This window comes from Caenorhabditis elegans, chromosome IV, assembly GCF_000002985.6.
Source record: "Caenorhabditis elegans chromosome IV".
Taxonomy (NCBI): Eukaryota; Metazoa; Nematoda; class Chromadorea; order Rhabditida; family Rhabditidae; genus Caenorhabditis; species Caenorhabditis elegans.
The window spans coordinates 14,745,713-14,766,711 of record NC_003282.8 but is presented as its reverse complement, the minus strand read 5'-3'; the positions used below and the strand labels follow the sequence as shown (position 1 = coordinate 14,766,711).

Here is a 20,999-nt window from a genome sequence, read left to right as displayed (position 1 = left end):
TTATTTTAAAATTTGCTTTCATTAATTACTAATTACCTACCACCAGAGCTTCCAGATGTCGAACCAATCGGCAACAGTTGAGCAGCTCAGTGGATTCGAAAAGCAATATTCGCTTCAAACTGCGGAAATCACCTCGAAAATCGGCCGCGTGCACACTCTGCCATCGTCCGATCGAGCCGGAGCAGTTCAGGAAATTCGAAAAAGTTTGGAAGAAGTGAATGATTTGCTGGATCAGATGGAGCTGGTTGTTAGGGAGTTGGAGTCGAATACGTTAGTTTTTTTGCTTTGATTAAAATTGTAATTAACATAAAATTTGCAAAAAGAGAAAAAAAAACTGCGCCGCAGGGCTGCAAAATTCAGTACTTTTCAGAACTGAACGCACAAAATACGAACTTCGTGTTCGAAGCTATCAAAGTGACAAGAAACAATTGGACACAGAGCTGGAAAAAGCTATAAAAAGAGTCAGAGAAGAAGCTGATCGGGATGAATTATTGGCATTTGATGATCAATTAGATGAGCATAGGCAGGAGGATCAACTGATAGCAAATACTCAGAGATTGGAGAGGTCTACGCGGAAAGTTCAAGATGCACATCGGATTGCTGTTGAGACGGAGCAGGTAGAGTCTCTTCGACCCTTCAATTCTCTTCAAAATGTGCTAAATTAATTCCAGATCGGCGCCGAAATGCTCTCCAACCTTGCGAGTCAACGTGAAACAATCGGTCGTTCCCGTGATCGCCTGCGCCAATCAAACGCCGACTTGGGAAGAGCCAACAAGACGTTAAGCTCGATGATTCGTCGAGCAATTCAGAATAGATTACTCCTTTTAATTGTCACTTTTCTACTTTCCTTCATGTTTTTGTACATTGTCTACAAAGCTATCTAAAATTTCCAGTCTTTGCTTGCCCCATTTACAACCGCCAATCATAAAAAAAGTGACATATTTTCTATTTATATATATATATATATATAGTTGTGATTTTGGACCTTTCTAGTCATTTTTTTGCTTATTTTTCATGTAAATGCAATGTATATAATTATTTTATATTTTCTCGTCTGATTCTGATAAATTAATTTTGATTTTCGAGTTGATACAAACTGATCGTTAGGACCCACTTTTTAAATAAAAAATCCATAATTTCCCTCGAGAAACTGTGATTCCTTCCCTGATTCATCATGAATATTTAATTTTATGTGCATTTTTCTCTCCGAGAAAACATTATAAAACCACGTGAACCCCAAAATGCCTTCCATTTTCGATGAAAATTCGATTTCAAATTTATTTTCTTGTTTATCCGACTACTAGTCATGTCTAACAATTCAAAGAGTACTGGTAAGTTATTTGAATGATTGGAGGCCGAGTTTTCTTTTTTGGCGGCCACGTTTCAACATTTTAAGAATCTCGAAACAAATCGCAAACATCATGGAATCCGTTTCGAAAAATGCTATCAATGGTTACGGGAAGAACTGGCTCGGAGAGCAATTCCAACACTTCTGATGGCGAGAAAACAATTTTGAGGTATACTAGGCCTGAAAACTTCTGATATTAGTTAAGCATGCGCCTTTAAGAAGTACAGTACTTCTGTCGCTTATTACAGTCAACTTCATAGTGCTCCACGCGCGCCCTGTATTTGTCGGTACACTGCCCCAAACCACACTAGCCACGAAAGTTTTTCAGTATCGCTTCTTCGGCTTATTAGCTAAGATCAAAGTGTAGTATCTGTTCTTATCGTATTAACCTACGGTATACACTCGAATGAGTGTAATAAAGGTTATATGATTTTTGGAAACTAGGGAAGACTCGGGGCTTGCTCCGTCTTTCCAAGGGTCGTCCCGGCGTTGCACTGCTGCCGGGCTCGGCCCAGTCCCCGAGGGGGCAAAAAAGAAATACAGGCTGATTTAAAAAAGCAAAGAATTTCATTAGGAGCCAAAGTAATCGCTAGAAAACGGATGAAAATGTAGTTTTCAGATGGACCACCGCCTGTCTCACCACAACGTGCCCCATATTCTCGAGAAATCCCCAATTCAACATGGTACATGGCCTAGAAATTCAGATCTTCCGAAAGTTTAATTTCAGATCTATTGCCCAGTACCTTCTCTACTAATGTATGTAATCATCACACTTGCATCGGAGAATGCAATGACCAAGACGTTGCATAGACTTTTTGAGTTGACTGATTCAGATGTTGATGGTAAGTTTTGGCAGATGAAGTGACCATTTTATGTCAGTTTCTTGAGCTTTGTGTGGTATTTGTTTTGAAAGAATTGTCTCCACAGTAACGGTTGCATAGAAAACGCAGTTTATAACAACAACGTGAAACAGTTCATTTTTATTTTTCCAATTCGACATTCCAGAAATCCGAGAAATGGCTCAAAAGCTCGCGGAGCTCCAACATCCTAAACATTTCTACTGCTTTATTAGATTTCTGGTAGATGAACAAGAAACTACTACAGTCAGCAAAGAGCTTATGATAAAGAGCAATGACGTGGCATTTCAACAAGTATTTGCTTCATTCCGTCCGTCTCGTATTACAAAGTTTCTCAATTCATTGACTTTTTCACCAGTTTCCTTGAATCGCCCATCTCTGTTGACCACCAATGGATATGGGTCTGCAGGTTTGAATGCCACGTGGATTGGAAAGGTACTGTAGGTCTTAAATTTACACATTAATCAGATGATTTCAGACACGAAAAGCTGGTCTAAACCGTTTTGCATGTACTTATCATAAGAAGAAAAATGAAGAGTTTTTTGAGATTCGGACGGCTTATCGGACAATTAATATGGAACAGTTTCAGGTATTTGTTATTTATGAGCCAAATTTAAAAGTTTTTGATAGGATGGTACTATTTCATTCAAATTAATAACCATGTTCTAATTACCCTGGAAGCGAAGGAGATTTCGAAACTTTTAGGTTTTTTGTCAAAAAAATTATTTCAGATTTCCCTTTTTGTTTTAAATCTATACAGCGTGTTTAATATGAATAAAAAATATTTTCTCTAATCAATTGAAAAATTGTAAGAAAATAGCTATCAATAAAGTTATTCAGCTCATCCAACTGTAAAAGGCGAAGATCTATGCCTCGATCTTGCTTTCAACATAATAGAAAACATTGGTTTTCATTATAATGCTTTATTGAGGAAGACGGAGAGAGGTCTTCAGGTGGTGACCACTCTCCGCCAACACATAAGATGGAACTGAATGTAATCTCGTGAGACACACAGCCGCATTACTCTCGCCTTCTCTCACTCACATGACTGCGTTTCCACAGCCATGTGGGCTTGAGAGACAAGAGACGCCAGACATCATAGGCATCATAGATGAGCCTATGACACAACCTTGATAAAATCGTCAGATTTTAGAATGACACATAGAAAACTGGAATCTTATAATTAAACCATGCTCTAGAAATTATTGTAGTGAACATATCGAACAGCTAAAAATGTTACAAATTTTTAAAAAATTGCTTTAGAAGTCAATGCACCAATGAACTCTAGACTTTGAGTCTTAATATGAACATGTTGAAACAGTTAAAAAAAAAATTTCGCTAAAAAGTGTCTGCGATGAAATCAAAATTTTCGTTGTTTTGCCTTTGTTTTCTCTAATTTTGGTACAAAAGATTGTTCTTGGAAAACACATCATTTTGTGCAAATTTCCATCATTTCAGGTTTTCGAAATCCCGTTCAAATTCGGTCTGTCATCTGCATGCTTTGGAAGTCTTTTGATTCTCCGTCCCCATCTTATTGGTAGCCTTCCCTATGCAAATCGTCAACTCACCACCCAATCTCTTTCAAAAATGCTCGACGAGCTCTACACAGCTCAATGGATTACTGAAGGCAGACTTCTTCTTCCACAATTTTCTGTTGATAGCTGCCATGATTTGTGGAAGAATTTAATGAGACATGGAGTACAACCGGATTTGGGACAAAGTCAAAAGGCTCCACCAATGGCTTCACTTTGGCATTGGGCTCATTTGAGAGTTGGAAGTGAGGGGATACGTGGAAATGTGATGACAAAGAAGAATGGAGCAAAGTTGACTGCATCACAGAAGTTGAGCAATTTTTGTTGTAAAAAAAACTACTGTTTCAAATAGTTCTTTTCTGCGATAAGAGTTTGGTGTTGCATTCAATTGTATTCAATTACGTATTCATGTACAGACCATATCTGACGCAAATGATTGCGTTTTTGAGCATAAAGTTTAAATTTTCCTTAATTTTCAGGCTCTCCAAAATACATTCCATAATCGTGTAGACTCTGATTCTCTTCTGAAAAAACATCAATCCTACGCTGCCCGTATTGATTCTCCATTTACATATCTTGTTATGGTTCAAGGAATCCCCATCTTCACTGGATCTTATTTTGGAGCCCCGCCACCGAAATCAACGGAGATTTTCATAAATGCCCCCGAAAGGTGCTTATAATTTTTTACTTTTAAACAATATTTTAGAAATTTTAATTTAACGATTATTTTCTGTTTCAACATTTCTCTAAATTTTTTTGTTGTTTTTAATTTATTCATTAGTCATTGTAGAATCCGCCATCATCGTACGTACATCACAAAACACCGTCGATATCCAAAAGAGACTCGAAAACAGAAATTGATGAGAAGAGTTCGTAAATCTGAAGACCGAGAAAAGGAAAAGGATAAGAAAAGAGCACGGAAAGAACAGAAAAATCAAAAAGTCGAAAATCTGGAACAATCTACGACTGCATCTTCAACATCATCACTTTCATCTCCAGAAATTACAGTTTCAAAAAAACCAGAAATAAAAAACGATGATAAGAGCAAGTCAAAAGGTTGGAGACATTTGGCAAATCGGATTTTCAAAAGGAAAAATTGATTCAACTACAAAACTATTGGATAAAATGATACTAACCACATGAAAGTTTTGAGAATAAATAGACTTTAAAAAATTCAATTTTTGAGTATGCAAAACTGAATCTTGAATTCAGAAATATAGCACGATGAAACAGTTGAAATCTTTCAAAAATCGAAACAATGAATTTTCAGAAAAATTTTCTGTTTCACGAGGCACATTAATTTCAGATAGCATCAATTGTTCAATTACTTTTCCGCTGTTTTCAAAAAAATTTACAAACATACCAATAATATTTTTAAAAAATCTAGAATCCAAATCTATCAAAACATTTCCGGAATTCCATAATTTTTATTTTTGTTTTTTTGTGCCTGCATATACCTGTGAAAATTGGAATTCGACATAAAAACCTCTCTAGCGCGGCTTAAATTCACTTTCCTGGCCCACAAACATACCAATAATATTTTAAAAAAATCTAGAATCCAAATCTATCAAAACATTTCCGGAGATCCATAATTTTTATTTTTGTTTTTTTGTGCCTGTATATACCTGTGAAAATTGGAATTCGAAACAAAAACCTCTCTAGCGCGGCTTAAATTCTGTTTCATGGCCCACAAACATACCAATAATATTTTTAATAAATCTAGAATCCATCTAGAATCTAGAATAGAAAAGGCACAAAAGTTTATTTTTCTAGAACTCACTATTTGTAAACTATTATTTTAAACAATACTTGAAAATGCGACTGTAGAAATTCAAAAAAAAAATTCAAAAATTCAACAACTACCTACGTGGCAAGACCCAACCGAATTAATCTATGCGCCTTACAAAACGATTTTCTCAAAATTTGCGATAAAATTTCAACTTTTCAATAAAAAACATTTCCGCGTGACAGATTATTCACCATTGTGCCACGAATAGTTCTGATAAGGGCAAAGTTTAAAAATCAAATCAGTTTGGAATTTAAAATTATCGAATCGAAACATCAAGAAGGACAGGAGGATGAAAAATATATTGTAAGTTTTCTGAGATTTGAGTGCTGTCTCGTTCTGATTAAATGCCCAGTTTTCTTGATTTCTCAAGCATTTAAAAGTTCCTAATTTCAGCGGTAACAAAAATACAAAGAGATCAAAGAACAAAGACGGAAAAGCGTTGGCCAGTACTGCTAGTAAAGATGTTGCTGATCCTCCAAAGCAAGGTGGAACGAAAGGATCCAAAAAACCAAAACCATCAAGAGGAAATGACGAGAAAGGTCGAGAGCCGGAAACAAGTGCTCAATCCAAAAAAGCAAAAAAAGGGAAACCGAAGAGAGATTCGAAGGCTGCAGTGAGTTCAGTTTTACAGTTTCAAGTATAATTGCATCTTTTTATAGACTCCTGCACTATCACCTGGATCACGTGAAATGCTGTCAGATCATAAAAAGCAGACAGTTGAGGATGATCCACCACTTCCAATAGCAACTAGTGTCGCTGGAACAGTCACAACTACAGGCATGCCTGCTCTTCTGCCAGCTGAAAATGCCACCCAGCCACTCAAAGAGGTTGTTAATTCGGGAAAAAAGTCGAAAGGTGCTCCGAACTCGGCTACAGCTACTCCAGTTTCACACAAGAGTACTATTACTGAAGGTGCAGATAAGTGGGTGGGAGAAGACGTTGCAAAGAACTGGATGGATTCGATTGGTTAGCATTTTTTCGAAACACTAGAATATGGGAAATACGAAGAGTTGAGACAATGTGGGCGGTGTAAAACCTTGCCAGAGTTGCGGATATTTTTTTAAAAATGAAATCGAAAAATTGTGGTTTCACGTTTTAATTATTTTGGATAGCAGAAAACTGAACAATAAAATTCGATCTACATTTTCGTTTTGAAAAATATCAAAAGTTTTGCAACTCTGGCACGGTTTTTGCTCCGCCCACATTGTCTCCTCTTTTCGAATATTTCCCCTAATTGGTAGGATTAGGGCTGGCATATCGAACGTCCGGCGTCCGCACAAGTGTCCAGGTTTTCACGGCGGCCGACAATTTACGAGTTTAGCCACTCATTGTAACATTCTATGATAAAGTATAGTGAGTGGGCATACTCGGAAATTGTCGGCCGCAATCCGCTTTCAGTTTGTGCCAGCCCTAGATGGGACCTGCTTATTGAAAACCCGATATGCTGAAATATTACCTAAAATTGATGGAGTTATTCGACTAGTATCGGAAAATTAAAAAGTGTAGAAAAATGACGTCATAAATGTATTTAAATACATGTTGCAACACTACCTGAATAACCCCATAAATGAGAAAAAGAATCGAAAAAGAAATAAAACCCAACCTTTTGAAAACCAAAATTTACAACTTGTTTATCCCATTTTTGAAATTCCTTCAAAATGAGATCTCAACGACCAATCAGCAGTTGGCTCCGCCCAATATTCAATCAATAAAATTCGTTGCTGATTGGTTTGAAAATGAGTTCTGATTTTGGAAGGAATTTGGAAAATTGTATACTCCGGCTTTATTCTAATTTCAATTTTTCAGATCTGGCTGAAGTGAAGAAAGAATTTGAAAAACTGCAATCTATGAAAGTAGACGTGGAGAAGGAATGTAAAACATGGAAGGCCAACTCAAAATATAATCAATCGGAAGACTTTCCTGCGTTGGACTCCAATCTTTTGAAAGTTGAAAAAGATTATGTGAATATCAGTCGTGTAGAGATTCCATTGGGTCGAAACATTTACATCGGTCAAGTTCCTGTCAAGGATACGGAGGAGACTTTCTGGAAAGCAGTTTTCGACAAGAGAATCGTTTCTATTGATGTTATTGTCGGAGATGAGCCCATTGAATTCTTCCCGAAAAAGGCTGAAGATTACAAGAATTACGGACAGATGTGGATCAATAATCGAAAAGTGGAATATGTCAGTGATGATGTGTTTCGTTTTTCAATTGAAGTTTTACCACACGGATGCTCCAATTCGATCATCTGCAATGTGACAGTTATCAGTAATTGGAAAGTGGACAGTGTTCCTGTAAAACAGGCAATTGCCATCAAAGAAGCTTTTGGTCTGAATAGCTACTTGCTCAAAGCACCCGCCGACGACAATGCAATGATCAATTCACAACATGGAGCTGGACGAGCTGGATACTTCTTGGCACTGGCAGTTGCTGTTCACACAATTGATACAAAGGTTGCCGAACCATGCATTGTGGATATTGTCAAATCGATTCGATCCCAGAGACCAAGAGCAGTCGATTCATTCTGTCAATATTGTTCCTTGTACATTTCATTGCTGTACTTTATCAAGGTATTGGTTTTTGTATTCTACATAAAATGAGGAAATAATGTCCAAAATTACAGAAGAAAGTGACAAAACCGGCAGAAGGAGATAAGAAGTCGACACCGACTAACAAATACCTTCACAAGAAGTCGGTTGAGATGACAAAGCAGTTTACAAATATTCTTCTTGAAGCAAATCAGCCGAGTGTGATGGGACCTCAATGAACTTTTTCCTCCGACTTTACACATTGATCCTTCGTTCCGAAAATAAAGCAATTTTATAGAAATCTCTTGTTTATTCACGCATTACGATTTGATCTACAAAAAATGTGTGAATTTTTCACCCAAAAAAATATGACGTCAGCACATTCTTAACCATGCGAAATCAGTTGCGAACTCTTAGTCTCAACTCCCGCATTTTTTGTAGATCTACGTAGATCAAACCGAAATGAGGCACTTTGACTCCACGTGTTAGTTCACATGTTCTGAGCATACGCCGCTGCCTACCTTCATGTGCTTGCCATCACTGCCTGCTGGAGCAATAACGTCTAACACATGTGGAACAGTAGAAGCTTTATTAGTATTTGAGCAAAACTTAATTGATTTTCAAATAAATTTTTTAATGTTTCGATGAAATTTTAAGCTACAAAATTAATAATTTAAATCGACACCAGTAAATCGAATAGCAGACTCCAATTGTCAAAACCAATGTGAACATGTTGAAACGGTTGGAACTTTAGAATTGATCATTAAAATATCTGATACGCTGATTGTCAGATATAACCACTGTAATACAGTGGAAAATTATCACATTTTGATCACAAAATTAATATTGTGGAAAAATCAGCAACACTCTGAATTTTCAGTGACATTTTGAAAAATAAGTAAGAAGTAGTTTCAATATTTTTTTTTGCTTTATCTGGCAGAAAATAGACCGTAATGATAACTGTTAAGCAATTTATAAAATTTTATTTCAGAAAGATTTTATTAAATCAGAGTTTGAAAAACTGACAGCGGATTTCAATGTTTTTTGAAAATAAGCAATATCATTGAAAAATCATAAAATTTCCAAATCAAAATATTTTCCAAAAAATTACAAAATTAGCTTTTTGTATTTTAATTGCATATATTAATACACATTGAAACAGCTGAAAATTTTCCATAACCATTAAACTGTGTATTTTTTTTCTGAAAAAATTTACTGTTTCATTAGGCCGTAATAAATCTCATGTAGTTTCATTTTTCTATTATCTTTCAACTACTATAGTGAATTGTAAAAATTGTAACTTTTTTTCAAAAATTTTGTTTAAAAACAACATGTATCACTGACTTATCCTAAAAATATAGTGTTTATCCAAGACAAAATGTCGTCCGTGAATTTTTTTGGAAGTTTGCAGTTTAAAATAAAATTAGAGATAAACTTTTAATTAAAAAAAACACTGTTTCAGAACATCTTTGTTATCAATGCGTGTTCCTGAATACTTGGTAGATGCCTTTATTTTTCATTTTCAAAAGTACATAAAACTGTACACAAAACTCGTATCAATATTTGAACGTAATGAAGTGTGTTATTTTATAAAAATTGTGAAACAATAAAAAACACTATCAAGTTACAAAAACAACCATTCAAAATTAATGCTTATTCAAGTTTATTGATCGACCCATACCTTTTATAATTCATTAATGAGGATTCTAATAGCAGGCACCAATTATCAAGTTTCATGTGAAGCTGTTGATATGAACACATTGAAACAGTTGGAAATTTATTAGTGGATTCAAATACCATCTGAGAATAATAAACACACTTTTTGTATTTTTGATATTAACACGGTGAAACAGTAAACTCTTTTGATTACATAATTGATAATATAGAAAAATGAGCGATACATTGAATGATTTCAGTGATATTGTGATACATTTTCATGCTAAATGCACTTAACCCTGCAAATTTGATTTGATTATCAACTGATTGCGCCGAAAAATGCGAGTGGGAAGCGTGACTATTAAGAGTTTTCCTGGATGTTTGAAGTTTGTTCCGAGCAGGACCTTGGCAGTTTCCTACTATCCAACTGATTCCGGTTGCCTTGTACAGTTCACTGTTCAACGACTTCCTCGTCCGGAGAAGCATATCGAAAAGAATGCGTTGAATGCGATGCTGGATGATTTGGCAGTGATCATGAAAAATCCCAAGCTCCGGTTGGGTGATATTGAAGTCAATGGACGTTTCGAACCGAATACCATCGCGAAATAGTTTGGAGAAATTACCATGCTCCAAGCATATATGATTAGATTAGAAGATTTTAGATTCAGTGATGTTATCTCTATCCTTTCCTCTTTCAAATCTGGATATCTCGAGGAAATCAGAATTCAAAGCTTCAAGGGTTACGAACAATCCCAGGAAATTCTGGAAATGGAGCAATGGAAACAGGCAAAAGCGATTCACATTTACTCTCGTGGATTTGTAATTTTCCCCATTGAACGATTCTTCAATTTTTCTAGTTTCTCCACCGACTCGCCAGATTTATCAGTTTCTGATGCAATTAAGTTCAGAAATGTAAGAAGAGTTTCGATTGATAAACAAATATATGTGGAATTATTTCCAGATTTTCATGAAACCTGGTCAGTTTGTATACGAAGAGATCAAGTTGCGAGATGCGAGATGCGAGACTCGAGAAGTGGCGAGAGTTTTCGATCCGAAATTCAGTTCTCACAGAAAATACTGTTGTCCTCGACGTACTCATTATGCCGGCCAATTTATCGTTTCATTCGAAGAACACTGTTTGAAAATTGAAAAGTTCTCTGGAGATCCGTCAGCTTTCCGTTTTTCTCACGATTCTAATGATATGTAATGATTTTTGTTAAAATTCCATTGAGAATAAATCATCTTTGTTGATATTTTTTTAAAGTTTTTATTGAATGTCGTTTATATCGATTGAATAGCTTTCAAAATATCAATTTCGTTTTTTTCTTGGCAATTTTCAGGCATTTCAGTAATTTTTGGCTATTTTTCTTCGGTTTCCTCGAGCGAATTCGTATCTTCCGATAGAAATCAAATTTTTATAAAAATTTGCAGGAATAAGACGAAAAACGTGTTATTTTGTCAAATAAAAATTTAAAAACAGCTTTTTTAAAATCAAAATACGGTTTTCTCACACCGTTTTCGATTTTCTAGCTAAAATTCAAGTTTTTGTCGTTTTTCCGCTCTTTCATTGATTTATTCGGCATTTTTCAGTAGATATTGATTTTTTGAGATATGATTTAGAATTATAATAAATGTTTCAAGCGAATTCAACTGAATTTTCAATCTGAAAAGAGCTTTCTTGGACATTTCCTTCAAAACTTCCTTTCCTTAGTGGGTTTTCCAATATTTTTTCAATCATTAACAGCTATCTGCAAACTTTTGAAACAAAAATTTGAATTTTTTCTCAGCATTTTGATCGATTTTCCTGCAGATTTCACACTTTTAGTTGATAATCGAAGAAATTGATTAAAAATAATCTGACTACGGTAGATGGCGAAGTACGCAATACACAACTGCGTACCTGGCATTTAATTTGACGATCAGTGTGAGCCAGTTTCCCGCTAATTTGTTTTGTTTTTGAGTTATTTTTCATTTTGCGCGACTTTCTATGCGTTTTTCAATGAAATTTAACAATTTAAATAGTTTATTTTTCAGAAAACTACGAATTTCAACGAAATCACTGTGAAAATGGAGGAGAAATTGAAGGACGAGTTGAATTCGATCAAAATGTTCGTTTTCCTCATCGCTTACCCGTTTTTCATTAAAGTTTATCATATTTTCAGCTTCAATGGTTTATCACTCAGCCGCATGCCAACGGTAGTGGTTCACGGAGTTGTGGACAATCTCTTAGAGCAAAGGGAGCCAATTGATAGGCATTCACTTATTTTTTGTAGTTTTCAAATAATTTTAAATTTTAATTTCAGATGCTTTCTCTCCAAAGTGTGCCGTCAAATGCGAGATGTGATCTATAGCAAAGATCTTGGATTCAAGAAAGTGGGCGTGCACTTCAATATGTATTATTTGTCACTGTGCCTGGATAATGTCTCATTCACCTATAAGAATGACGAGTCCGGTTGTAATGCGAAATGCGACGGTCGCCAGGATGAATTGATCAAAAAAGACAAATTGAATTCGTTTTTGGATGATTTCGCCATAGTGATGAAGAACCGAAAACTTCGATTGGATGAATTCGAAATTTCTGGAAATACGTTCATCAGTTCGGAACGTATCGAAACATTAGAAACCGGAGTCGTAGAGTGGATGAAGAAGAATTCGATCATGGAAAAGCAATTTAAAACCAAAAAAGTCCGTCTCGCAGAAGTGAAGTCTGATTATGTAATCGATATTCTGTCTCTCTTCAAACCTGGAGTTCTCGAAAAAATTGAGATCAACTGGAAAAAGTGGCCAGCCTCTTATTTCGATGATATCGATGCTTTGTTTGAATTGGACCAATGGAAACAGGCAAATGTTAATTGGCTGGCTTCGTCTACTATCTCCAATTTTTCATTTAAAATCAATATTAATTTTAAATAAACTAATTTTAACAGAATAGTGAAACAATTTTTTGTTGAAAATGCTTCCAAACGCAACACACCTATTGTAATAAACGACTTCTCTCCTTGTCTCTCGCTCAATACACAACAGTAACTGATAATATTCAGTCTCAAATATGAAAATTTGAGTTTCAACGTGTCTTTGAAACAAACTTTTTACGGTAGTTTTGAATTTTTGGTACGAATGGGAAAAAGTTGTGTACCGCATTTCCTTTCCTACTAAATTTGTTTGTTTGAAAAACCCACCCAGATGCAATACCGTCAAAGTACGCAAAAATAGGTACGGTAATTGGCTTATCAAATTAAAAATCAATTTTTAAACACAACAGTATAAAAAATTTTCAACCAAAGATGTTTCACTATTCTTTTGAATAAAACTAATTATAGGTATGACACTTTTCCTCTGCCTGTTTTTAGCAAATATTTGTTAAATCTGTTCTGATGCAAGAATATTGGATAGTGCGAGAGATCACAATAATTGGTTTAAAAAAATTGAAAAAAAATTTCAAAATAGATTCTTAGACATTTTGTTTTGAAATACAAAAAGTGAAATTTACAACTTTGCGTTTGGAAGCATTTTCAACAAAAATTGTTTCACTATTCTGTTAAAATTAGTTTATTTAAAAATTAATATTGATTTTATTTTCAAAAATGAATGAAACAAAAACGCGTTTTCTCTTCTATCTTATCGGATTCTAGCAACAGGCACCAATTGGCAAACTCCCATATGGATCTGTTTATATGAACATGTTGAAACGGTTGAAATATTTTTTCTAAAATGTTTCATTTCCAGTAAAAATCGTGTAAATGTTTCAATAAAAATTGTTTCACGATGCTGTCAAAAATAACTAATTTTAACCATCGTTGGCTTTTCAGCATTTTTTCTGTTTACCGCAACATTTCATAAGTTTAAAAGATTATTAAAAGTTAATATTGATTTTATTGAAAACTGCAGAAATAAAGTTTTAATTTATATATACTGTAATTTTTCTTTTCTTTCTTATCGGATTCTAGCAATAGGCACCAATTGGCAAACTCCCATGTGGATCTGTTTATATGAACATGTTGAAACGGTTGAAATATTTTTTCTAAAATATTATATTTCCAGTAACTAAAATGTTCCAATTTATCACACAAAAGTTTTAGTAATTCTTTTAGCTTTTTTTTAAAGAAAAAAACATTTCAACATATGCACCTGAGCATATAAAAACTTAATTTTCATGAAGAAATTTGAACATATTGCAATTTCGTCCAATTAAAAATTTTTCTGTGAATCTGTTTACATGAACATGTTGAAACAGTTTGAGATTTTTTTAAATAATATTTTCCAGTTAAGACTTTATTAATATCATTCTTAACGTTAGACTTTTAAATTATGTAACAAGTTCTCAATATTTACGGTACTGTGTAGATTCATAATGAGTGTCTGAAAATGTATACTCAAAAAAAAATAAGAGGAAGTTTCAGCTTGTGAAATTAATTTTTTTTTGTTGTTTTTTTGAGTATTTTTTTAAAGTATACTTTTTAACAATGTTGCTCAATTTTCATGAAGAAATTTTGTCATAATTGAGATCTAGTTGAGAAATTAATAGAAGAAGTACAGGTTTGTCAATTTAAACATCTAATTTAAATAAAAAGTAGTCATCTGAACAGTTTTCAACAAAAAATGTTTCATTTCTCTTATGGAAACACCGAAAAAAAAATTGTAAAACTCCCAGTGGATCTGTTTATATGAACATGATGAAACAGTCAAAAATATTTTCGATTTTTGAAGAAATTTTAAATTTTTTACAGTTTCAACATGTTTGCTAAATAAATAATGAAACAAGTACGGTAGTAGGATATAGAATGAATCATTAACAATTGCTTCACAATTTCGTTTAAAATGAACTAATTGAATTGTGCTTGTGTCTAGAAAAGTTAAAAAAAATTGTTATCATCGTAATGCTGCTAGGTTCTCTGCTGAATTAAAGTGATTAAATTGTTCAAAAAAAAAGTCTTTTTGTATAGCGCAAATATTTAATTTTCAATAAAAGTTCCATTTCTGGCGGAAGGGGTATTGATACCTAATAGGAATCAATGGAACTTCAAGCGGAGCCCCTTGGGATCCAGAACGTGTTTCAGTCAGCTGAAACCAGTGTGTGTAAGAAATAAATGAAAGAAATAAAAGCGTGAAATCTAATGTTCTCTGACGCTTTCTTTGATTTTTATTGTATTAAAGACAATAGCACCAATACACCAACCAGTAAATCTGTTCATATGAACATGTTGAAACAGTTGAAATAATTTTTTCAAAAACATTTTGTTTCAAGTAAAATTCTTTTCAGTTTTTCAAACAAGTAAAACAAGTTGATAACTGTTTTAGTGCTAATGTGACTGAATATACTTTTTTCAAATTTGAATATTTAAAAACACAATTTTTTAAACAGTTTCAACATGTTTGTTAAATGAATAATAAAACAAGTACGGTAGTTCTATATCGAATGACGTATTAAAAATTGTTTCACAATTTTGTCCGATATTGTACTTGTGTTGTTTTCATCTATTTTTGTTTCAAATTTTTGATGAACAAATAGTTAAAATATACTTTCTCAATTTTGTACCGAAATTCCAGGTTTTTGAAGGAAAACCTATTCAGATGCAATACTAATAGGAAAATTAGTGGAAGGAAGCTGGTTTATCAAATTAAACAAATTAAATTTGAAATAAAAAAGTTTCAGTTTGGATAAATTTAAAAAAAAATTGTTTCACTATTCTGTTTAGAATAAATACTATTTTTAATACCGATTCTAGTAAAGTTTTTATGCATTTCTCAAAAAAAAAGTCCTAATAATTGTTTTAGACCTTAACATGATGGATACGGATACGTTCACTTAATATATAAATTCTGAAGTTTTAAATTCATATTCATAAATATAATTTCATAAATAAATTCATAAATAAGTGTTTGAAAATGTATAGTCAAAAAAAACTGTGAAAAAGGAGATTGCTTCAGCGCGTTTATTTAAAAACTTACGTAAAGTTGAATTGTTGATACTTTCTTAGTGTCAATTTTCACAAAACAGTTCACTTTATTCCACACTCTCTTCAAAAAAATTTCGCAAAAAAGTTTCAACTGTTTCAAAGAGTTCAGAAAAGTAGTTCTACGTGGAGCGTGGCAATTGATGCCTGCTATTAGAATTCATTAATATTCCTGGTATTTTCTTATTTTTGAACCATTTAAACTGGTTTTATGAAAGGTGTCTTTTTTTTTTGATTTTTTAAGACTTTAGGGACAGAATATACGTTTTTTCATGTTTTAGTTAGATTTTAGGAAAAATAAAAAACATAGAAAAAATTTGCGTAGCAGTTTGTGTACCGTTATAATATAGTTCTAAAGAATAATTTGAAAGAAAACCAATTAGGATAATTTTTATAATTTTAATATCAAGAGAGTTAAAATTTTATTTACTTATTTTGATAAAATACAAAAAATTGAATAAAAATTGTTATTTTCAAACCAAAATATATATTCAAAAAGTAATCCCACAAATTATTAAAAAAAAAGAAAAAAGGTCAACTGTTTCAACATGTTCATATTAACACTCACGCATTATTTGTGACAATGAATTTAATTATTAATCAGAATCCCCCTTTTGCACTGCTTTTCTTGTTGATTATTTAAATGAAGTTTCGCTTTTTCTAAATAGTCTTTTTCGTTTTTTTGAGTTTGATAACGTTTTCATTCGAAAAAAAAGAAAGAGACAAGTAAAATTGAAACTTTATTGAAAAAATCAACAGGGGGTAAACCCCGTGAAGCTACGCTCCGCCCCACTTTCTGTGTGACAAAAATTTTTGCAAAATTCAAGGATCGATAAATAAATTTTGAAAGTAATTTAAGGTATTCAAATTCTGTAACCACTTTCAAATTTTCTTTTAAAAAATGAACAAACTTTTCGTTTCATTCATATTCTCCTTTTTCGCATAATTTCTGCATTCTTTCAGCAAATATGCCAAGTGGAACTGGAAATAAAAACATGTTGAAACGGTTGAAATAATTTACCATTTTCAAAACCGTTCCATTTCCAGTAAAGTTTTTATTTATTTCTTAAAGGAAAGTCTAAATAATTCTTTAAAACCTTAAGATGATGAATTCTAATTTGCTCATTCAATATATAAATTTTCTAGTTTTAGACTCATAATGAGTGTTTGAAAATGTATAGTCAAAATTTGAAAAAAAAATTGTAATTATTTGAGAAAAAATTTTTTTTTTTAAAATTGTAATAATAATTATTTGAAAACTTCTAGGTAAAGTTAAATTTCTGAAACTTTATTAGTATCAATTTTCACAAAACAGTTCACTTTATTCAACTCCCTTTTCAAAAAAAAAATGCACAAAAAATTTCAACTGTTTCAAAATGTTCAGATAAGCAGCTCTAAGTGGAGCGTGGCAATTGGTTCCTGCTATTAGAACCCATTAATATTCCTGGTATTTTCTTATTTTTGAACCATTTAAACTGTTTTATGAAAGGTGTCTCTTTTTTTCGTTTTTTTTTTTTCAGATTTTAGGGATAAAAGACAATTAGTTTTCCTTTTTTAGTTGGATTTTAGGAAAAATAAAGAACATAGAAAAAAAAATGTACGTAGCAACTTTTCTAACTCAATAATATAGTTCTAGTTACTAGTCTTAAAGAATAATTTGAAAGAAAATCAATGCGGTTTTTTTCATAATTTTAATATTGAGAGAGTTAAAATTTTACTTACTCATTTTGATAAAATACAAAAAAAATTAAAATAAACAATTACCATTTTCAAACCAATATATATATATATATATATTCGAAAAGTAATCCCATAAATTTAATATTAAAAAAAAAGATCAACTGTTTCAACATGTTCATATTAACACTCACGCATTATCTATGACAATTATGATAGATCCTCAAATTATGCAAAAATTTTTGTCGCACAGAAAGTGGGGCGGAGCGTAGCTTTTGTAACACTGTCGCACGGGGTTTACCTCCGCTCCTTTCCACTGCTTTACTTGCTGATTTTTTAAACGAAATTTCGATTTACTAGTCTTACCGTTCAATTTTACCGTTCAAACTTCAGTAAAGTGTTTATTTATTTCTCAAAGAAAAGTCTAAATATTTCTTTTAAACCTTAAGATGACGGATTCGGATACGTTCACTTAATATATAAATTCTGAAATTTTAAATTCATGTTGAGTGTTTGAAAATGTATAGTAAAAAAAAGTAGTGAAAAAAGGATTGCTTCAGCGCGTTTATTTGAAAACTTCCAGGTAAAGTTAAATTGTTGAAACTTATTTTCACAAAATAGTTCACTTTATTCCACAGTCCCTTCAAAAAATTTTCGCAAAAATTTTCACCTGTTTCAAAGAGTTCAGAAAAGTAGTTCTACGTGGAGTGTGGCAATTGGTGCCTACTACTGGAATCCATTTATAATCCGAATAGTTGTTTATTTTTGAACCATTTAAATTGGTTTCATGAAAGGTGTCTCTTTTTTTTAAAAAGACTTTAGGGACAGAATATGTTTTTTTTTTCATTTTTTATTTTGTTTTAAGGAAAAATAAAGAGCATAGAAGAGATTTCTAGCTCAATAATATAATTCTAAAGTTACCAGTTTCTAAGAATAATTGGTAAAAAAACCAATTAGGATAATTTTAATCTTTTTTTATCACGACAGTAAACATTTTCCTTAATAGAAGTCAGCACTCATTTTGATAAAATCCAAATAATTCAAATAAACAATTGTCATTTTCAAACCAAAAACTATTCAAGAAGTAAACCCATAAATTAATTATTCAAAACATTTTTCATCAACTGTTTCAACATGTTCATATTAACGCTCACATATTATTTATGACAATTGATTTCGACAGTACTCAAAATAATAAAACTGCGTGGCGTCTAGCAGTTTTATTATTTTGAGTAGGGGTGGCAATGGGTCGCAACCAGGGCTGTGCGGCTAGCTGATGTTTTCGGCTGTCGGCTGGCGGCGCCAGCCGAGAAAAATTTATCAGTCGGCTGTCGGCTGGTGCTACCAGCCGAAAATCCCAAAATTTTGGCCGCGCCAGCCGACAGCCGCACAGCCCTGGTCGCAACGGGTCGACCCGCCTATTTTACAGCAGCTCCGCCAACAATAGGGTCTTCATTTTGAGATTGAAAATCAAATAAGTGTTGCCCCCTAACTAAAATTTACATTCGGGGTCGATGATTTGTTCATCGCGGTCGCTACAATTAATGCTTAAAGTTGGAGCGGGTCGACCCGTTGCGACCCATTGCCACCCCTAGGGCTGTACAACCGGACGTCCGGTCGTCCGAACCGGACGCACATGCGTCCGGTTGGGGGTAGCTATCCACGACGGCCGACAATTTCCGAGTTTCGCCACTCACTATAAAATTGCTGATTAAGTATAGTGAGTGGCGAAACTCGGAAATTGTCGGCCGCCGTGGAAACCTACCCCAAAACCGGACGCAGTGCGTCCGGTGGTGTCAAAATTGGACGACCGGACGCCGATATGTACAGCCCTAGCCACCCCTAATTTTGAGTGTAGAATTCATTTATACAAAATGAAATGTGAACTCAACCAGGGTGTGCGGCAAATCTCAAAATTTGCCGAGCTCGGCAAATGCGGCAATTTGCAGTGCTTAACAAACGTTTAACGAAAAATTTGATATCTTTTGATGTTTTTTGGAGCACCAAAAATACTAAATATTCAACACACATCTGGTTTCTGAATAAGTTCCGTGTAGTGTGTCTGCTTAAACACCAGAATACCTCAATATCTCTAGGATTCAGAAAAGTTGTTGTGTAAAAAAGTTGCTGACGACAGGAATTTAAAGTATTACCGGTACAGAGAGTGTAGATAGTTGGAGAGACACAGACATCCCGGGACCCAAGGGGCGGGGCGCAGGTAGAGATGATTTGTGTCGATTTACGGAGTGCTGACATCGAGAAAAATTGTGCCCGATTAAAAATGAAGTTTTAATTTTTTTTTCAAATGTAATATTTGAAACAGTTTTTTTTGCTTTTAACGTACATGTTAGAATTTTACAGGTTAGATTTGTATCGGTTTTTTCTTAATTTGTGAAAGTTAATAGTAATTTTTTGTAGATTGTTTAAATTTAAAATGAAATTTGAAACTGTAACTCCAACCATAAAAACACACAAAAATATCAAAAAAGTGTTTAAAAATGTTATTTTCAGAAACTCAAAGACAAAAACGAGAAATTCTGTAATTGAATATGCCTAGTTTATTATTTACATGCAGAAACATTTTTACTATTTATCGCACTTCAAAATTTTTAGAAATAGTATTTAAAACGTTTTTGAGAGTTTTTAAGCATTATATTACCAAATCCAACTCGCACAATGCCTATTGTAAATGTGTTTTGGCGGTGCAAATTATTTCAAATTTTAAACTGTTTCAATGTGTTAATATAAGAAGTTCCACATAAAAATAGTCAATGCATATTTCATTGCTAGGCATCACTCTGTTTCAACTTGACCACATTGGCGAAGCGGGAATTCGGATTTCAATTTTCCAGCAATTCAACCATTTTGAGACTAACCTATTCCAGAAAACATTGCTCCAAGTTTGATTTAATTTTCTTATTTGCAGATCACAATGCCTTCTCATCATGCAGTTACTATAAACATATAAATAGTCATTTTTGGGAGAGTCTAGTTGTAAATTTATTTTAGGACAGTGAAAAGTCAGGAAAGAAAAAAAAAAAGGAAAAATCAAAATAAAAATTGAAATTTGAAACGAACAATTGAAGGTAGATTTTTTATTTTTTCTGAAATTTCATCTCTACAGCTTTTTCTTGACCAATTCAAATTTTAAACTCTTCAAAGCGTTTCCTAATTGAAAGTATTGATTAAATTAATTGATTAAATTAATCAGTCAAAAAGCTAAAGAAGACAAATCTTTTCAAGTGATGCACATTTTAAAATTAAGACACATTGAATTTTCTAAATTATCGTTTGCAGCACTGATCTGAAAATATTTTTCATGGAAAAACCGAAATTTTTGCCGAATTTTTAAATTTGAAATAAATACATCAAAAATTTGTCTGTTTCACAAAGTCTTGAAAAGTATTTTGAGCAAACTGACTCAGTACACTGGAGTTTTTAGATTTAGATATGATCAATCAGAAAATGCAGTCCTATAAAATTAAAGAGGTGTTTAATTATAAAAAAACACCACAAATTTCAATCGAAACATTATGCAAATACTACAAATAAGGTATAAACACGAAACATTTCTGTGAACAGAAACTCGGCATCTCAATGATGAGATAAATATATTTTTGGAAATTTTACGGCAAATAGGACATTTTCAGATTCACAT

General features: G+C 33.1%; 4 protein-coding genes, 74 non-coding genes and 1 pseudogene across 81 annotated transcripts; 41 read left to right on the top strand and 38 right to left on the bottom strand.

Annotated features, from left to right (window-relative positions):
* Positions 1 to 46: 46 nt before the first annotated feature.
* On the top strand, positions 47 to 1,080 carry vti-1 (t-SNARE coiled-coil homology domain-containing protein). The gene is made up of 3 exons (NM_070380.5): positions 47 to 270; positions 371 to 617; positions 672 to 1,080. The coding sequence occupies exons 1-3, from the start codon at positions 56 to 58 to the stop codon at positions 882 to 884; spliced, it is 675 nt and encodes a 224-aa protein (NP_502781.1). The 5' UTR covers positions 47 to 55; the 3' UTR covers positions 885 to 1,080.
* A 195-nt stretch (positions 1,081 to 1,275) lies between these two features.
* On the top strand, positions 1,276 to 4,909 carry Y57G11C.5 (SERPIN domain-containing protein; the record flags this gene model as incomplete). 3 transcript variants are annotated; one of them, NM_001268897.3, is made up of 9 exons in its annotated part: positions 1,276 to 1,331; positions 1,397 to 1,517; positions 1,968 to 2,031; positions 2,076 to 2,190; positions 2,354 to 2,640; positions 2,684 to 2,794; positions 3,664 to 4,047; positions 4,217 to 4,407; positions 4,528 to 4,909. In NM_001268897.3, the coding sequence occupies 9 exons, from the start codon at positions 1,307 to 1,309 to the stop codon at positions 4,835 to 4,837; spliced, it is 1,608 nt and encodes a 535-aa protein (NP_001255826.1). The 3 variants fall into 3 exon arrangements, with proteins under 3 accessions (NP_001255826.1, NP_001255827.1, NP_001255828.1); NM_001268898.3 differs by lacking the exon at positions 1,276 to 1,331 and having other exon boundaries at positions 1,441 to 1,517; positions 4,528 to 4,837; NM_001268899.3 differs by lacking the exons at positions 1,276 to 1,331; positions 1,397 to 1,517; positions 1,968 to 2,031; ... (1 more) ...; positions 2,354 to 2,640; positions 2,684 to 2,794 and having other exon boundaries at positions 3,793 to 4,047; positions 4,528 to 4,837.
* Y57G11C.1140 lies at positions 1,677 to 1,887 on the bottom strand. The gene has a single exon (NR_060735.1). It is a non-coding gene; the product is annotated as an Unclassified non-coding RNA Y57G11C.1140 (non-coding RNA).
* On the top strand, positions 1,678 to 1,864 carry Y57G11C.35. Its single transcript, NR_000397.1, has one exon. It is a non-coding gene; the product is annotated as a small nuclear RNA Y57G11C.35 (small nuclear RNA).
* Positions 2,218 to 2,238, top strand: 21ur-14078. The gene has a single exon (NR_060734.1).
* On the bottom strand, positions 2,254 to 2,274 carry 21ur-1572. Its single transcript, NR_060733.1, has one exon.
* Y57G11C.1135 lies at positions 2,407 to 2,652 on the bottom strand. Its single transcript, NR_060732.1, has one exon. It is a non-coding gene; the product is annotated as an Unclassified non-coding RNA Y57G11C.1135 (non-coding RNA).
* Positions 2,833 to 2,853, top strand: 21ur-3468. Its single transcript, NR_060731.1, has one exon.
* Positions 3,459 to 3,479, bottom strand: 21ur-4094. The gene has a single exon (NR_060730.1).
* Positions 3,462 to 3,482, bottom strand: 21ur-8862. Its single transcript, NR_060729.1, has one exon.
* Positions 4,122 to 4,142, top strand: 21ur-941. The gene has a single exon (NR_060728.1).
* Positions 4,512 to 4,532, top strand: 21ur-7566. The gene has a single exon (NR_060727.1).
* Positions 4,515 to 4,535, top strand: 21ur-8987. The gene has a single exon (NR_060726.1).
* On the top strand, positions 4,516 to 4,536 carry 21ur-2553. The gene has a single exon (NR_060725.1).
* A 152-nt stretch (positions 4,910 to 5,061) lies between the features above and the next one.
* On the top strand, positions 5,062 to 5,082 carry 21ur-6952. The gene has a single exon (NR_060724.1).
* Positions 5,083 to 5,488: 406 nt separating this feature from the next.
* Positions 5,489 to 5,509, bottom strand: 21ur-13564. Its single transcript, NR_060723.1, has one exon.
* A 257-nt stretch (positions 5,510 to 5,766) lies between these two features.
* Positions 5,767 to 8,357, top strand: ptp-5.2 (Tyrosine-protein phosphatase domain-containing protein). Its single transcript, NM_070378.3, has 5 exons — positions 5,767 to 5,829; positions 5,920 to 6,139; positions 6,186 to 6,492; positions 7,333 to 8,096; positions 8,150 to 8,357. The coding sequence occupies exons 1-5, from the start codon at positions 5,816 to 5,818 to the stop codon at positions 8,291 to 8,293; spliced, it is 1,449 nt and encodes a 482-aa protein (NP_502779.1). The 5' UTR covers positions 5,767 to 5,815; the 3' UTR covers positions 8,294 to 8,357.
* A 368-nt stretch (positions 8,358 to 8,725) lies between these two features.
* 21ur-10027 lies at positions 8,726 to 8,746 on the bottom strand. The gene has a single exon (NR_060722.1).
* 21ur-15582 lies at positions 8,728 to 8,748 on the bottom strand. The gene has a single exon (NR_060721.1).
* On the bottom strand, positions 8,730 to 8,750 carry 21ur-2921. The gene has a single exon (NR_060720.1).
* 21ur-8438 lies at positions 8,731 to 8,751 on the bottom strand. The gene has a single exon (NR_060719.1).
* On the top strand, positions 8,737 to 8,757 carry 21ur-12574. The gene has a single exon (NR_060718.1).
* Positions 8,758 to 8,796: 39 nt separating this feature from the next.
* 21ur-2186 lies at positions 8,797 to 8,817 on the bottom strand. The gene has a single exon (NR_060717.1).
* Positions 8,818 to 9,148: 331 nt separating this feature from the next.
* On the bottom strand, positions 9,149 to 9,169 carry 21ur-13818. The gene has a single exon (NR_060716.1).
* A 146-nt stretch (positions 9,170 to 9,315) lies between these two features.
* Positions 9,316 to 9,336, top strand: 21ur-14500. The gene has a single exon (NR_060715.1).
* On the top strand, positions 9,317 to 9,337 carry 21ur-9179. Its single transcript, NR_060714.1, has one exon.
* A 188-nt stretch (positions 9,338 to 9,525) lies between these two features.
* Positions 9,526 to 9,546, bottom strand: 21ur-8314. Its single transcript, NR_060713.1, has one exon.
* Positions 9,547 to 9,554: 8 nt separating this feature from the next.
* 21ur-4839 lies at positions 9,555 to 9,575 on the top strand. Its single transcript, NR_060712.1, has one exon.
* Positions 9,576 to 9,592: 17 nt separating this feature from the next.
* 21ur-2451 lies at positions 9,593 to 9,613 on the bottom strand. The gene has a single exon (NR_060711.1).
* 21ur-13470 lies at positions 9,596 to 9,616 on the bottom strand. Its single transcript, NR_060710.1, has one exon.
* Positions 9,617 to 9,756: 140 nt separating this feature from the next.
* On the bottom strand, positions 9,757 to 9,777 carry 21ur-6275. Its single transcript, NR_060709.1, has one exon.
* Positions 9,778 to 9,839: 62 nt separating this feature from the next.
* 21ur-136 lies at positions 9,840 to 9,860 on the bottom strand. Its single transcript, NR_060708.1, has one exon.
* Positions 9,843 to 9,863, bottom strand: 21ur-8904. Its single transcript, NR_060707.1, has one exon.
* Positions 9,844 to 9,864, bottom strand: 21ur-14478. The gene has a single exon (NR_060706.1).
* Positions 9,865 to 10,049: 185 nt separating this feature from the next.
* Y57G11C.7 lies at positions 10,050 to 10,917 on the top strand (annotated as a pseudogene). Its single transcript has 2 exons — positions 10,050 to 10,622; positions 10,672 to 10,917. Coding segments are annotated over exons 1-2 (819 nt in total).
* An 860-nt stretch (positions 10,918 to 11,777) lies between these two features.
* Y57G11C.499 (F-box domain-containing protein) lies at positions 11,778 to 12,623 on the top strand (the record flags this gene model as incomplete). The annotated part of the gene is made up of 3 exons (NM_001136403.3): positions 11,778 to 11,818; positions 11,873 to 11,962; positions 12,014 to 12,623. 3 exons carry the CDS (start codon positions 11,778 to 11,780, stop codon positions 12,621 to 12,623), a joined length of 741 nt encoding a protein of 246 aa, NP_001129875.1.
* On the bottom strand, positions 12,583 to 12,603 carry 21ur-6011. The gene has a single exon (NR_060705.1).
* Positions 12,585 to 12,605, bottom strand: 21ur-11278. The gene has a single exon (NR_060704.1).
* Positions 12,624 to 12,816: 193 nt separating the features above from the next.
* Positions 12,817 to 12,837, top strand: 21ur-13820. The gene has a single exon (NR_060703.1).
* A 202-nt stretch (positions 12,838 to 13,039) lies between these two features.
* On the top strand, positions 13,040 to 13,060 carry 21ur-6783. Its single transcript, NR_060702.1, has one exon.
* Positions 13,061 to 13,277: 217 nt separating this feature from the next.
* Positions 13,278 to 13,298, top strand: 21ur-6136. Its single transcript, NR_060701.1, has one exon.
* Positions 13,281 to 13,301, top strand: 21ur-12665. The gene has a single exon (NR_060700.1).
* Positions 13,302 to 13,330: 29 nt separating this feature from the next.
* On the bottom strand, positions 13,331 to 13,351 carry 21ur-13212. Its single transcript, NR_060699.1, has one exon.
* 21ur-2400 lies at positions 13,335 to 13,355 on the bottom strand. The gene has a single exon (NR_060698.1).
* Positions 13,356 to 13,648: 293 nt separating this feature from the next.
* 21ur-10661 lies at positions 13,649 to 13,669 on the bottom strand. Its single transcript, NR_060697.1, has one exon.
* On the bottom strand, positions 13,650 to 13,670 carry 21ur-5488. The gene has a single exon (NR_060696.1).
* Positions 13,671 to 13,877: 207 nt separating this feature from the next.
* Positions 13,878 to 13,898, bottom strand: 21ur-2799. The gene has a single exon (NR_060695.1).
* A 426-nt stretch (positions 13,899 to 14,324) lies between these two features.
* 21ur-13740 lies at positions 14,325 to 14,345 on the bottom strand. Its single transcript, NR_060694.1, has one exon.
* Positions 14,326 to 14,346, bottom strand: 21ur-7401. Its single transcript, NR_060693.1, has one exon.
* A 9-nt stretch (positions 14,347 to 14,355) lies between these two features.
* 21ur-15056 lies at positions 14,356 to 14,376 on the top strand. Its single transcript, NR_060692.1, has one exon.
* Positions 14,377 to 14,480: 104 nt separating this feature from the next.
* On the top strand, positions 14,481 to 14,501 carry 21ur-5878. Its single transcript, NR_060691.1, has one exon.
* Positions 14,502 to 14,852: 351 nt separating this feature from the next.
* 21ur-2923 lies at positions 14,853 to 14,873 on the bottom strand. The gene has a single exon (NR_060690.1).
* On the bottom strand, positions 14,856 to 14,876 carry 21ur-5208. Its single transcript, NR_060689.1, has one exon.
* Positions 14,877 to 15,112: 236 nt separating this feature from the next.
* On the top strand, positions 15,113 to 15,133 carry 21ur-15303. Its single transcript, NR_060688.1, has one exon.
* On the top strand, positions 15,116 to 15,136 carry 21ur-5567. The gene has a single exon (NR_060687.1).
* A 294-nt stretch (positions 15,137 to 15,430) lies between these two features.
* Positions 15,431 to 15,451, top strand: 21ur-6946. Its single transcript, NR_060686.1, has one exon.
* Positions 15,452 to 15,802: 351 nt separating this feature from the next.
* On the top strand, positions 15,803 to 15,823 carry 21ur-15682. The gene has a single exon (NR_060685.1).
* 21ur-4230 lies at positions 15,805 to 15,825 on the top strand. The gene has a single exon (NR_060684.1).
* On the top strand, positions 15,809 to 15,829 carry 21ur-10675. The gene has a single exon (NR_060683.1).
* A 419-nt stretch (positions 15,830 to 16,248) lies between these two features.
* On the top strand, positions 16,249 to 16,269 carry 21ur-524. Its single transcript, NR_060682.1, has one exon.
* Positions 16,270 to 16,605: 336 nt separating this feature from the next.
* Positions 16,606 to 16,626, bottom strand: 21ur-3604. Its single transcript, NR_060681.1, has one exon.
* Positions 16,627 to 16,772: 146 nt separating this feature from the next.
* Positions 16,773 to 16,793, bottom strand: 21ur-1005. The gene has a single exon (NR_060680.1).
* A 283-nt stretch (positions 16,794 to 17,076) lies between these two features.
* On the top strand, positions 17,077 to 17,097 carry 21ur-1956. Its single transcript, NR_060679.1, has one exon.
* Positions 17,078 to 17,098, top strand: 21ur-1747. Its single transcript, NR_060678.1, has one exon.
* Positions 17,099 to 17,551: 453 nt separating this feature from the next.
* On the top strand, positions 17,552 to 17,572 carry 21ur-5628. The gene has a single exon (NR_060677.1).
* Positions 17,558 to 17,578, top strand: 21ur-4320. The gene has a single exon (NR_060676.1).
* Positions 17,579 to 17,795: 217 nt separating this feature from the next.
* On the bottom strand, positions 17,796 to 17,816 carry 21ur-4531. Its single transcript, NR_060675.1, has one exon.
* Positions 17,817 to 18,057: 241 nt separating this feature from the next.
* On the top strand, positions 18,058 to 18,078 carry 21ur-5522. Its single transcript, NR_060674.1, has one exon.
* Positions 18,062 to 18,082, top strand: 21ur-11579. Its single transcript, NR_060673.1, has one exon.
* On the bottom strand, positions 18,072 to 18,092 carry 21ur-3702. The gene has a single exon (NR_060672.1).
* Positions 18,093 to 18,511: 419 nt separating this feature from the next.
* 21ur-5197 lies at positions 18,512 to 18,532 on the top strand. Its single transcript, NR_060671.1, has one exon.
* Positions 18,516 to 18,536, top strand: 21ur-10894. The gene has a single exon (NR_060670.1).
* A 1,059-nt stretch (positions 18,537 to 19,595) lies between these two features.
* 21ur-2840 lies at positions 19,596 to 19,616 on the bottom strand. Its single transcript, NR_060669.1, has one exon.
* A 238-nt stretch (positions 19,617 to 19,854) lies between these two features.
* On the bottom strand, positions 19,855 to 19,875 carry 21ur-10585. The gene has a single exon (NR_060668.1).
* On the bottom strand, positions 19,856 to 19,876 carry 21ur-11353. The gene has a single exon (NR_060667.1).
* Positions 19,877 to 20,113: 237 nt separating this feature from the next.
* 21ur-4045 lies at positions 20,114 to 20,134 on the top strand. Its single transcript, NR_060666.1, has one exon.
* Positions 20,135 to 20,185: 51 nt separating this feature from the next.
* Positions 20,186 to 20,206, top strand: 21ur-7272. The gene has a single exon (NR_060665.1).
* Positions 20,207 to 20,766: 560 nt separating this feature from the next.
* 21ur-9190 lies at positions 20,767 to 20,787 on the top strand. The gene has a single exon (NR_060664.1).
* A 190-nt stretch (positions 20,788 to 20,977) lies between these two features.
* Positions 20,978 to 20,998, bottom strand: 21ur-2809. Its single transcript, NR_060663.1, has one exon.
* Position 20,999: the final 1 nt, after the last annotated feature.

Bases quoted from the DNA above. Each gene is read 5' to 3' on its own strand.
- ptp-5.2 (NM_070378.3), top strand. The intron at 6,140-6,185 runs GTGAGTTCAGTT...ATCTTTTTATAG, and splicing joins AGAGAGATTCGAAGGCTGCA to ACTCCTGCACTATCACCTGG. The intron at 8,097-8,149 runs GTATTGGTTTTT...CCAAAATTACAG, and splicing joins CATTGCTGTACTTTATCAAG to AAGAAAGTGACAAAACCGGC.
- vti-1 (NM_070380.5), top strand. From the start codon at position 56: ATGTCGAACCAATCGGCAACAGTTGAGCAGCTCAGTGGATTCGAAAAG. The intron at 271-370 runs GTTAGTTTTTTT...AGTACTTTTCAG, and splicing joins AGGGAGTTGGAGTCGAATAC to AACTGAACGCACAAAATACG. The intron at 618-671 runs GTAGAGTCTCTT...AATTAATTCCAG, and splicing joins TTGCTGTTGAGACGGAGCAG to ATCGGCGCCGAAATGCTCTC.